This window comes from Dermacentor albipictus, chromosome 1, assembly GCF_038994185.2.
Source record: "Dermacentor albipictus isolate Rhodes 1998 colony chromosome 1, USDA_Dalb.pri_finalv2, whole genome shotgun sequence".
Taxonomy (NCBI): Eukaryota; Metazoa; Arthropoda; class Arachnida; order Ixodida; family Ixodidae; genus Dermacentor; species Dermacentor albipictus.
Window position 1 is genome coordinate 168249250 of NC_091821.1, and position 12784 is coordinate 168262033.

At 46.3% G+C, this 12784-nt stretch overlaps 1 protein-coding gene across 4 annotated transcripts in view; it reads right to left on the reverse strand.

Annotated features, from left to right (window-relative positions):
- The window catches only part of LOC139051910 (short transient receptor potential channel 4-associated protein-like), a 133328-nt gene that overhangs the window by 14668 nt on the left and 105876 nt on the right, over window positions 1–12784 (reverse strand). For all 4 annotated transcript variants that reach the window (XM_070528946.1, XM_070528942.1, XM_070528945.1 and 1 more), the window contains one exon: window positions 8005–8119. In XM_070528946.1, coding sequence (XP_070385047.1) covers window positions 8005–8119 — 115 coding nt within the window. The remainder of the gene's footprint in view (window positions 1–8004; window positions 8120–12784) is intronic.

A 12784-nucleotide genomic window follows, 5' to 3' on the forward strand; every position in this document is an offset into this window, starting at 1 on the left:
GTGGAGGCCATGATGAGTGGGAACCCTGACAGGCAAATTATGACTATTGCCAAGCAGCTCCAAGTGGTAGAGTCAACAGCCAAGCTTTCTGCGCACAATGTCATTACACAGGGTGTCTACCAAGTTGACATTTCGAAATTCCCAGAGTTTTCCAGGTTTTCCCCGAGCGGCTTTGCAAAATTTCCTGAGTGATACAGAACTTTGTTTTTTGTCAAGACGGGCTGACACCATGTCGTCTGATGCCGTCACTCTCTAGTAAGCATGTTAAAACATTTTTAAAAAGAAAACAACTTAATCCGGTTTTAATTGTAAGGAGTAGTGTTTATGTTATTCAAAAAGAAAACAGAAGGGAGTGGTTAGTGAAATGCGCAGCAACTAAAATACCTTAAAAAAAAATGGTAAAATGCATTGCGAATTGAGTCAAACATTCACAAATAAGAATAAAAAGGAGATGTGTGCCGAAGCAAAGATTTTCGAATATGAGCTATTCAAGTGATAGCAAGCTCACTGGTATGAGATCCGAACTCTGTCACAACTGAGATTCTCTCTCTCAACAGCTGTTAAGTCAACTTCAACTGTCCTGACAGCCCACACATAACACCCGAGTGTTGCGTTTCGCTGCTTTAAGGAGTTTATTTTGGTTTGGATGAGGGACACCTGCATCTCAGCATCAGCCAACACTTTCTTTCTTTTGTGAGCTCAAGGTCCTTCAAAGAAGCGGCGGCACGCTTCCTTTCCAGTTCATTCCTCAATGCGTAGGTCCTTTCTTTTCTCGTGTTCCTTCTGCCGCGCGTTCACCCCCGGACCATTTCAAGCATCCTCTTGGTCAGTTGTACACTCAATGTCCAATTTGTCGCACTCCCTGGGGGCCACGAAAATGTATGAAAAATCGGGCACTTTGGAAAAGTGAATACATGTCTTTTACTGCCCTTAAGGGCTCAAATCACCAAAGGCACATCCGAAAAAGCTCTGGATGCCTGCCAGTATGCTTACTAGGCATATCGGTACTAGTACTGTGATAGGAGATGGCGAGCACACGCATTTGTAATTAAGGAATACAGTTAAACCTGGATGTAACGAACCTATATGTAACGAATTCCTGGATTTAACGAAGTTTTTGAATTCCCCAACGCTGCCCCCATTGAAGCCCATGTATTTTCGACCTTGATGTAACGAAAGCGTTGCGGCGGTTAGCCTTGATGTAACGAACTCCCAAAGCTGATCAGTCAGTACTTTTTGCACTTTTAAGGAAAATTCGGCCGAAGAAATGCTCTAGATTATTGAATATTAATATTGTAAGGAGCCAGCAGCTACGCGAACGCCAGGGATTGCCGCGACCGAGCAAAGTTAGCGATGATGATGATGATGGCGGCAACTAGCGCCGCTCCGTGCCTAACGTAGCAGTCTTTTCAGGCTTTGCTTGTCTAGCGTGACGCCAGGTGGCATTGGTATCGGCAGCTGATTTCTCTTTCAGATTGATTTTGTTTCGTATAGATTTGAGGACAAGCATTCTTATTTAGTGATTTTTATTTGTTTCAACGGCTTAGACGCACTTATGTGTAAGAATTCACTTGAAAAGCAACGCTGATAGCCGGTTCTTTCATTGCCAGGGCGCGGGAAGGGAGAGGGACGATGACGAACGACACTCCATGACGAACGACATGCGTCACTTTTTTTTCTTTCTCTATGGATGCGTTGCATTCGCCATTTTGAGTGTTGTCCTGCGTTCTGCACGTGTGCGTGTGTCAACTGTGCCCTGGTACTGGTTTGTCCGACTTGTTTTGGAGGCCTGCCTGTCGGCGTGTAGCCGTGCGTCTCCGCTTCCAACTACGTCGTCGGTTGGTCGTGATGAGTTCTGCTGCTAGAAAACGAAAAGTTCTGTCTTTTGAAGACAAACTCGCAATTTTAAATGCTGTCTCCGCGGGCGAGAAGAAGAAGGACGTTGCCGCCCGTTTCAGCATTCCAGCGAGCACATTATTAACGATTTTGAGTGCGGAACACAGCATCAGAAACGCAGTGGAGTCGGGAACAAGCTCGAAGAAAAAAAGACAGAAGCTGTCCACATACACTGATGTGGACAAGGCAGTGTTCACATGGTTTTTGGACACGAGAGCCAGAAATGTACCCATAAGTGGTGCGATCTTGCAACAGAAGGCAAAGGATTTTGCGTGTATCTTGGGCCATGATGATTTCAAGGCAAGCAACGGGTGGCTGCAGGGATTTAAGAGCCGGCATGGTGTCGTCGGAAGAGTAATCAGCGGCGAATCTGCCTCCGCAGACAGCGATGCTGCTGCTTCGTGGGTGGCTGACGAGCTGCCTGGAATCCTGAGTCGCTTCGAGGCGGCTGATGTCTACAATGCCGACGAGACGGCTCTATTTTATCAGATGCTTCCGGGCCGCACGCTAGCGTTAAAAGGCGATGACTGCCGCGGTGGAAAGCAGAGCAAGCTCCGCATAACGATTCTGCTGTGTGCCAACCTCGACGGCACAGACAAGCGATTCCCGCTAGTTGTCAGCAAAAGTGCCCGTCCCAGGTGTTTTAAGGGGACGAAGCGTATGCCCGTGAAGTATGTGGCGAATTCCAAAGCTTGGATGACTCGGCCAATATTTTCTGAGTGGTTGAAGGAATTTAACCAGGACGTCAAGCGGCAAGGCCGTCAAGTTTGCCTACTGCTGGACAATTGCTCGGCGCACCACGTCGAGGGCCTGCAGCTGTCGAACATCGAAATGCATTACTTCCCGGCCAACTGCACGTCTCTAATACAGCCCCTGGACAAAGGGGTCATTAACAGTTTTAAATGCTGTTACCCGCGCCGACTAATCCAGAAGATACTTCTCGACATCCGTCTGGAACGGGAGATGAAGATCGACATTTATCAAGCAGTCGAGATGCCTGCTGCCTCCTGGCAAGAGGTCAGGGCAGAAGTTATCGCGAATTGCTTTTTAAAGGCCGGAATAGCCAAAAACGCACGGGCTGGTGCCGACGAGGAAGAGGAGGAAGACCTTTCTAGTCCGTCCGATGTGGCCGAAGCGTGGAACGAGCTATGCACTAACGGTGGTGTACCCGACGACGTTGAACTGACTGACTTTTTGTTTGCCGACAACGCCGCCGTGGCTACAGAAGAAATGTCCGATGCAGCAGTAGCTGAAAGCGTGCAAAATCCCGATGGCGGTGATGATGGTGCCTGTGAGGCAGATCCGTGTGACGTGCCTTCTGCAAAGGAGGTGATGAACGCAATGGACGTTATGCGCCGTTTCGTCGGCTCGCTCGACGATGAAGGAGCTCTACACGATTTAGCTTCTTTGGAGCGGCGTGTTGTGCCGTCACTTGTGCCGAAGAAGCAAGCGCAAATTACGCAGTTTTTTGGTGTAAAATAAATGCTTGAAGGGTGAGTTCACCTTCGCAGATATATTGAGCTATTTGGTTTCGTTTCTGCATCATTCATACGAGCCTTCACGCGAAACCTGCATGTAATGAAAAATTGCGAGCTTTTGTCAACTTCGTTATATCCAGGTTTAACTGTACATACTGTGTCCCGTGACAACTGCCCCTTCCTACGCTTGTTATGCTCCACCGCGATACTTTCGCATATGCTTCACGGCGTAACATTAATGCCCTAAGGCGAAGTTGACTTTCGGGAACCAGCATTATGCAACATGTGCTTTGCACGTCGCGTGAATAGATCGCTCGGTTCTGCAAATCTAGAATTTATTGCTCGTCACCTGGAAGTGCTATAAGCGACTAGCCAATAGTGTGAAGCCGGAAGTGGATGTACAGTCGCGGACAAAATATTATGGACCATGAAATCTAAGAAAAAGCTTATTATCTCCGCAACCTCACAACGCAATCTGGTATTTGCATTTTGGACCTCGACTAGAATATGCTAACAATGTTGTCGTGGGCAGTTTTACTGGTTACTGCAACAGGCTGCTAGGGAATCGAACGTTTTCGGAGATGCCATGGTCCATTTTATTCTGTCCGCGACTGTACATCACTCAAGTACTGCCGACAGTGGCACGGAACGAGCAAACGATTGATTCTTATAGTGCAAGGATAAGAACCTACTGGAAGACCTTCAGAAATATTTTATGTTGCTTTTTACAGTAAAACACATCAACAGAAGTTATTTAAGCACGCATCATGCTATTTCGGCAGCCTATATTACTGCCCTCATGCCGGCAACACTGGGGAGATGTTGCTCGAAGTCATCACTCGCATGGGGCATGACTTGTAGGCGACGAGCAAATGCTACAGCCATCTCCATCGCATCGCTTGTTGCACACAAGATCGCTTGCATGGGATTTATACTTTAGGCATTGCAATTGACGCTGCAAAAAACTGCTACATAGTTTCAATTCGAAGTTGTAGTGAACTGATGGGTTTTGTGAACAATGCATGCCTCGCCATGACGACAGTCAATTGGTACCGTTGCGTGAGGGGTGTGCCATTTTGTCGATAAAGGCTACTGAGGGCCACTATGAAACACTTCATCGCTTGCAATTTATCAGTTCTCGATCTTAACCACAAAACTTTTCTTTCAGGTGATTGCTACTATGGTACTTGTGAATTAACTATGTAAATATTCTACATATTGCCACGTGGTAATGACGGTGAAGAAGGCAGCAAAACTGTGAATTACGAAACTAGAGTTTTTTTGGGCGAACCTGTGCCCTCAAAAGCAAGTTACACTCAAAGAACAACAATAGCAGTGAACACAGTCGGCGATCGTCTAAAATCTAATCAGTGGGTTAAGCGCGTCGGCTTTTATACATCAGTCATCGAATGTTCCAGAGTAATCGCTGCTGCCCGCGTGTCTTCCAGAAAGTTCTACACCATTCACAACACGCATACATGAAATCAGATTACACAAGGTTCGGTGACAAGAGACAGCAGATAGAAACATCGATAACATTCGAGAAACTTCTGATGCATGCAGGCGCGTCCTGCGGTGTGCGATGACATTTGTTAGGCGGTGAACAGCAGTCACCCGAAAAAGATAAAGAAGTACACATGTTAATATGACGTGCCACTGTGCTAGCAGCCATGAGAAATTTGTTTTATGGGGGCCTGTTTCAGAGAGTGGTGGAAGTAGCAGCAAACTCTTCCATATGAAATACGTGCCTAACTTATTTTTACGCATTAATAAAGTGGTCATATTTGACTAGAACAACTCACCCAGGTAATAATCATAATGCCAGCTTTGCTGGGTAGTGTCTTCTAACACGGATAACACGTTGACACAAAATACCAATATTTTTCTTCCATGTAAAATGTGATGTCTCTCATAGCTAAGTACTAAGGGAATGTTAAGTGTTTAGTGAAGTATCATACACAACTTTGTGTGTTGAATTTGCAGACATTCTTTAAGAGTAAAATTTATGGACAGACACAGCGCATATATGCATTGCAAAACCAGTAGACCCCTTCAATGCTAATACTTAGCTTGTGATATCCAAGCCGCAAATTTTCTCGACTCACGCACTTTTGAAGAAGGAACTGTGGTTCAGGCACGGCAGCAGCAAGAAGCCGACATATCCTTCAATAAGTACAGTTTGCGCCACTCATGCCCCAAGCATATACAAAAGGAACGAGCGCACGCGGCAGCTGAGTCAGCCGGAGCGAGCGGCGTCCTGGCCGTGACGTCACTTGCGAGAGGGCACCACTCCAAATTCTCGCCGCTAATATGCAGATGACATAGTGGCACTGGCAGGTAGTGCCTCTGACCTCCAAGCCATATTAGATGTCTGCTCGGAGGAGGACACATCTCTCGGGCTATGCTTTAATGCACAGAAATCAGGTGCGGCGCTTTGGCGCAGATCAGACCCACGAAGGACTACTCCTCTGTTCACATGGAGGCCCCATTGAATGGGTCGATAGCTACAAATACTTTGGAATAAAAGTATCAGCCACCCATAACTACCTCTTCAGATATGAAGAAGAGCTCCAGGAAAGGGCCGTCATCTGCAGGGCATTTCTGGGAAGTCAGACTTTGTGGTCTTTTTATAGATTTGAGACCATATCGTGCTCTCTGGAAGGCAGTGGCGGTGCCTGGCCTCACCTTCAGCAACTCCGTCACCTGCCGATCATCGTCGACAGGTGCTTGAAACCAGGCAGTGTGAAGTTGACCGGGCAGCTCTAGGCATGCACAGGTTCACATCTAATGAAGCCATACAAGGTGCCCTTGGTTGGTCCTCCTTCGAGGTTCGAGAGGCAGTGGTGAAACTAGCCTACAAGCATTGACTTACTGCTAAGCCGGAAGGCAGATGCACACAAGAAGCCTTCAAATATGTACATATGCAGTGCCTTAACAACAAATGGGCAGCGTGCATGAGAAGGCTCACTGAACGATACCGTGTAGATCCAGTTAGGCTTTCGGCTCTGCACCAGCCGACCCAGTGGCAGAAACTAAGGAAGCATTTAGCCGAAGTCGAGCATGGTCTCTGACAGGATACTGCACTACAGAAGACAATGATGTCCACCTACTGTGCCCAAAAGGTGGCCATTGAGGAGCCCATATACGATAATTCCTGATGCAGTGTCCCATTGAGCGAAGCCTGAAGCGGAGTCATTCGAACATGCTCACTGAGCTCTAAATTCACTGTGGGCCTAGACCCAACCTATGCGACAGCTCTGAGAAAACATTCAATCATATTGTTATAGAGTGTCCTGGGATTCTGCCTCGAGTACCGACGAACCTTGCCATCTCCGAATCTGCTGGCCCTGGCGGGGTCTTGGATGAGAGCAAAGCGCTGACAATGGCAATGGGCTTTCACCCGGAGGGACAGGACCCGCAGTGGGAAGTAGTGGAAGTAACCAGGGGGTGATAGGAATTTTGGTGGCACTCCAGAGAATCCCCTCAGTAACGGTGAACCAGTTCAGTGATGTGAACTGACGCCTATGTGAACATTTGCCCTGTTTTTAGTGTTTGCTTTTTTCTTCTCTCCTCTCTGTGATTGTTTTTTTTTGTTAGTTTTGGGTTTGTATGTACTATTTTTTTTATTATCATTATTTAACCTGATTATTCTTATGAGTGACAGATCTGAACTCTCCATCACCCGATACAAAGGGGAAAGCAGCATATATAATCATAATCATGCCTCATGTCTCATACAAATAAAAGTTGCCATGAAATTTTGCTTTAACCAACCAATGGCAACATTATTTTGACCTGATAATGCACAATTTATGCCGTATATAAGCTGTTAACGGGTATGTGTCACCCTATAGAGATCACCTACTGCTACACATTTTCCCTCAATTTTTTGTTTTCACCATTTTAGCATGGTAAAATTTATCACCAGTTTCGGGAATGGGTAATATGAAAGTACTCTACATTTACTCGTTGATGATATAGAAGATCTAAATTCAAATTTTTGAAAAAGGTATAATTTTTTTTTATTGCCACCTTACAAGCAAATGCTTTGCCTGAATGAACTTGACATTATATCCTGTTAGTTTCCTTGGTGTTTGGCACCGTTTGTCCTCCTTCAATATGAATGACCAACCAGAGCCAGCCAAGATCTTGTTAGTGTTTATCTCTCCATTTACAGCTTCCTTGAAGGCCAGCTTCAAAAAAATGTTTGACTACATAAAAAGCCTAGTTTCAGATGGTGCAGATATGGAGCAGCCTCAGGGCAAATTTTTACATTTTATATGCAAGTGGATGTTCAATGAGTGGATGCTCAAATATAAGTGGAAAATCTCAAAAGCAACATGCTGGGATTAATGTCGTATCTTTAACCACAAGGTGCATACGTGATCTGCTTAGGTAATAAGAAAATTGTGCAATTATAAGCCCTGAAGTTTTGCCAAGATTGCTTCAATAGTATATAGACTACTCATCTATAACCAATTTAGCCAGCAAAATTTCATTGCAGTTGGCCTTTAACGTATGCAGCACATATACTACCTTGCAAGAATGTACAGGACCTTATCCACATCCAAACACACAAAGCAGAGACAAATAGAGCTTAGCTATATTGCAAAGTAGAAGAGGAGCTCACCTCTAGCTTCATAGTCATCTGACACAGACAGGTGCTCCTGGGAGAGAACCAGGCTGCGAACAAACATGTTGGAGTCCACCAAGTAGCCATTGACCAGCTGGAGTAGCTTTCGTTGCTATATGGAGATGCAGAAGTGCAGAGATAAGGAAATATTAAGAGTAAATTCCAATGCACTTTCTTCTTACAGACTAAAATTTTCCCTGTTGTTGCTGGTACTGCTGCCTGTTTTCTGAGAGCCACAATATTTCATATGGCACATTGCTCATATGGCGTATTCTGCTATATTACACTAGTGCTCGTTTTAAAAACTCCCTTGATTTTACTTCTGCAAGAGCCCAGACTTTAGGCTGCAGTAATGGGTCAAAAAATAAATTTAGTAAGGTTGGCACAATGACAAATGGGCTTAATTACCAATCTGCATTATGACTCTACTATATTATGAGATATGCAGTCGAAACCCGCGATAATGAAACCTCGTTACAAAGAAATATTTTTGTATCCCCGGCGAACGGCTATACGATTGATTTCATTTCATACCCCTCGACAACAAAATGTGGCTGTACTACAAACCCGCATCAATCAAATTAGCCAGAACATAACGCCGCATATTACCTACTCGCGCAAGACTAGTAGGCTCTAAAATGTGCTCAAATGTGATTGCTTTGCACTAAGATTGCATAAAATACCACCTCATTACACTTGCGTGGGTGTCGTCATTTTTGTTTACAAAAACAACCAAGCACTGGGAGCGATCACATGCGCTGGAAACACGTAATGGCTACCATCTCGTTTGATGATCGCTCATTCGAAGCAGCATGCATGTTGCTACCGACATGTGACGATGGCTTTTGCACACTTAGTGCAGTGCTTAATGTGCACCTCAATGAGCAAAATGCAGCAAAAACAAGGAAATCCACGTCCCATCGACGTGGAATATGGCGCTTGAGATGGCGGTCGCAGCATGGAGTGCCACGCGTAGGGCCGGGATTAAGTGATTGTCTGAGAATACGCATGCATCCCTTGTGGGAATACACATCCCTTGCTTCAAGAACACTAGTTTCGGTGCCACCCAACAGGCATCGTTTGCAGATTTGGCTCCGGACGTAGATTTGCGATGAGGGGCCGTAACCTCGATCGACTGCGTTCGGGTACACGAGATACGATCACTTTCACGCTCGGCACTGGATGCGTCGGCGTCTACGGGCGACAGCGTGCGCTAGAGAAATGCTGCTGCTTGCGTAGAGTGTTGTTGCTCTGCATCTGGTGCTGAGTTGCACAAAATCTTGCAGAAGTGATTGCATCTATGAAAGCAATTAACCGAGAATACTGCTCCACGGCACTACTGCCACTGCTGATCGATGCATGTGGCGCACTTTGTACTGTTGGCAATGCGGCTGTCGGCAATGCAGCAAAGCTTGCCAAAGTAGGCTAACGAAATTATGACAGCCAAGTTTCATTCTGCGATGCATTACCTATCTGTGCTGTCTCATTTCAAAACAACAAAACTCTCGCGAAAGCGAATTTTTTTGCGTTCCCCCCGATTTTTGTTATTGCGAGGTTCAACTGCACTTTTTTCCCCCTAAAAGCATACTCAAGTGCTTAATCAATGTGAAATTTAGTTAATGAGCCGTGCGACCGTGTTTCATTTACAAAGCTGGCTGCACTGATTTACTTGTTTGGCATGATGTTTTACTACTGGGTCATGAGACCATGTCCCTGCCCGCATGGGCTGTGGTTATAAAAAAATTTAAATTAAAGAAACTATTTTGTGATCTTGTCTGCCATAACCATAATATGATTATGAGGCACGCCATAGTGGGGGACTCTGTATTATTTTGACCACCTGGTTCTTTTTTAATATACACCTAAATATAAGTATACACAAGTGTTTTGCATTTCGCTTTCATCGAAATTCAGCTGCCACAGTGGGGGCCAAATCAGCGACATTGAACTTGGCAACGCAATGCCATAGCCACTGGGATACCACAGCGGGTGGTTATATGGAAGATACATTAAATATACAAGGTTTGTTGTTCTAATGCTGGCATTTATAACCCTATCTCTAAAGAAAATGATACAGATAGTAATTGGTGAGTGCTGTGCTACACGAGCAGGCAGAGTGCTTGCAAACACATGAAAATGAAGCTATTCCAGCCGAAGCATAGCCGAAGACAAAGGCAAGTCCTTTGTCTGACGTCACTGGAGCACCGTTCGCAAAGCCACCATCAGTAGCGCATGAGGCCAATATAAATGTTGGCGCTCTTGGTACTGTGCAAAGACAGCAAGTAGAGTTATTGCGGGAGTATGTACAAGAACTCTAATAGCGAGCTCGGCAAAGCGCCAGAAGCACTGTCGGCCATATACATATACAGTTAAACCTGGATGTAACGAACCTATATGTAACGAATTCCTGGATTTAACGAAGTTTTTGAATTCCCCAACGCTGCCCCCATTGAAGCCCATGTATTTTCGACCTTGATGTAACGAACGCGTTGCGGCGGTTAGCCTTGATGTAACGAACTCCCAAAGCTGATCAGTCATTACTTTTTGCACTTTTAAGGAAAATTCGGCCGAAGAAATGCTCTAGATTATTGAATATTAATATTGTAAGAAGCCAGCAGCTACGCGAACGCAAGGGATTGCCGTGACCGAGCAAAGTTAGCGATGATGATGATGATGATGGCGGCAACTAGCGCCGCTCCGTGCCTAACGTAGCAGTCTTTTCAGGCTTTGCTTGTCTAGCGTGACGCCAGGTGGCATTGGTATCGGCAGCTGATTTCTCTTTCAGATTGATTTTGTTTCGTATAGATTTGAGGACAAGCATTCTTATTTAGTGATTTTTATTTGTTTCAACGGCTTAGACGCACTTATGTGTAAGAATTCACTTGAAAAGCAACGCTGATAGCCGGTTCTTTCATTGCCAGGGCGCGGGAAGGGAGAGGGACGATGACGAAGGACACTCCATGACGAACGACATGCGTCACTTTTTTTTCTTTCTCTATGGATGCGTTGCATTCGCCATTTTGAGTGTTGTCCTGCGTTCTGCACGTGTGCGTGTGTCAACTGTGCCCTAGTACTGGTTTGTCCGACTTGTTTAGGAGTTGCTAGGCCTGCCTGTCGGCGTGTAGTCGTGCGTCTCCGCTTCTAACTACGTCGTCGGTTGGTCGTGATGAGTTCTGCTGCCAGAAAATGAAAAGTTCTGTCTTTTGAAGACAAACTCGCAATTTTAAATGCTGTCTCCGCGGGCGAGAAGAAGAAGGACGTTGCCGCCCGTTTCAGCATTCCAGCGAGCACATTATCAACGATTTTGATTGCGGAACACAGCATCAGAAACGCAGTGGAGTCGGGAACAAGGTCGAAGAAAAAAAGACTGAAGCTGTCCACATACACTGATGTGGACAAAGCAGTGTTCACATGGTTTTTGGACACGAGAGCCAGAAATGTACCCATAAGTGGTGCGATCTTGCAACAGAAGGCAAAGGATTTTGCGAGTATCTTGGGCCATGATGATTTCAAGGCAAGCAACGGGTGGCTGCAGGGATTTAAGAGCCGGCATGGTGTCGTCGGAAGAGTAATCAGCGGCGAATCTGCCTCCGCAGACAGCGATGCTGCTGCTTCGTGGGTGGCTGACGAGCTGCCTGGAATCCTGAGTCGCTTCGAGGCGGCTGATGTCTACAATGCCGACGAGACGGCTCTATTTTATCAGATGCTTCCGGGCCGCACGCTAGCGTTAAAAGGCGATGACTGCCGCGATGGAAAGCAGAGCAAGCTCCGCATAACGATTCTGCTGTGTGCCAACCTCGACGGCACAGACAAGCGAGTCCCGCTAGTTGTCGGCAAAAGTGCCCGTCCCAGGTGTTTTAAGGGGACGAAGCGTATGCCCGTGAAGTATGTGGCGAATTCCAAAGCTTGGATGACTCGGCCAATATTTTCTGAGTGGTTGAAGGAATTTAACCAGGACGTCAAGGCCATCAAGTTTGCCTACTGCTGGACAACTGCTCGGCGCACCACGTCGAGTGCTTGCAGCTGTCGAACATCGAACTGCATTACTTCCCGGCCAACTGCACGTCTCTAATACAGCCCCTGGACAAAGGGGTCATTAACAGTTTTAAATGCTGTTACCGGCGCCGACTAATCCAGAAGATACTTCTCCACATCCGTCTGGAACGGGAGATGAAGATTGACATTTATCAAGCAGTCGAGATGCTTGCTGCCTCCTGGCAAGAGGTCAGGCAGAAGTTATCGCGAATTGCTTTTTAAAGGCCGGAATAGCCAAAAGCGCACGGGCTGGTGCCGACGAGGAAGAGGAGGAAGACCTTTCTACTCCGTCCGATGTGGCCGAAGCGTGGAACGAGCTATGCACTAACGGTGGTGTACCCGACGACGTTGAACTGACTGACTTTTTGTTTGCCGACAACGCCGCCGTGGCTACAGAAGAAATGTCTGATGCAGCAGTAGCTGAAAGCGTGCAAAATCCCGATGGCGGTGATGATGGTGCCTGTGAGGCAGATCCGTGTGACGTGCCTTCTGCAAAGGAGGTGATGAACGCAATGGACGTTATGCGCCGTTTCGTCGGCTCGCTCGACGATGAAGGAGCTCTACACGATTTAGCTTCTTTGGAGCGGCGTGTTGTGCCGTCACTTGTGCCGAAGAAGCAAGCGCAAATTACGCAGTTTTTTGGTGTAAAATGAATGCTTGAAGGGTGAGTTCACCTTCGCGGATATATTGAGCTATTTGGTTTCGTTTCTGCATCATTCGTAAGAGCCTTCACGCGAAACCT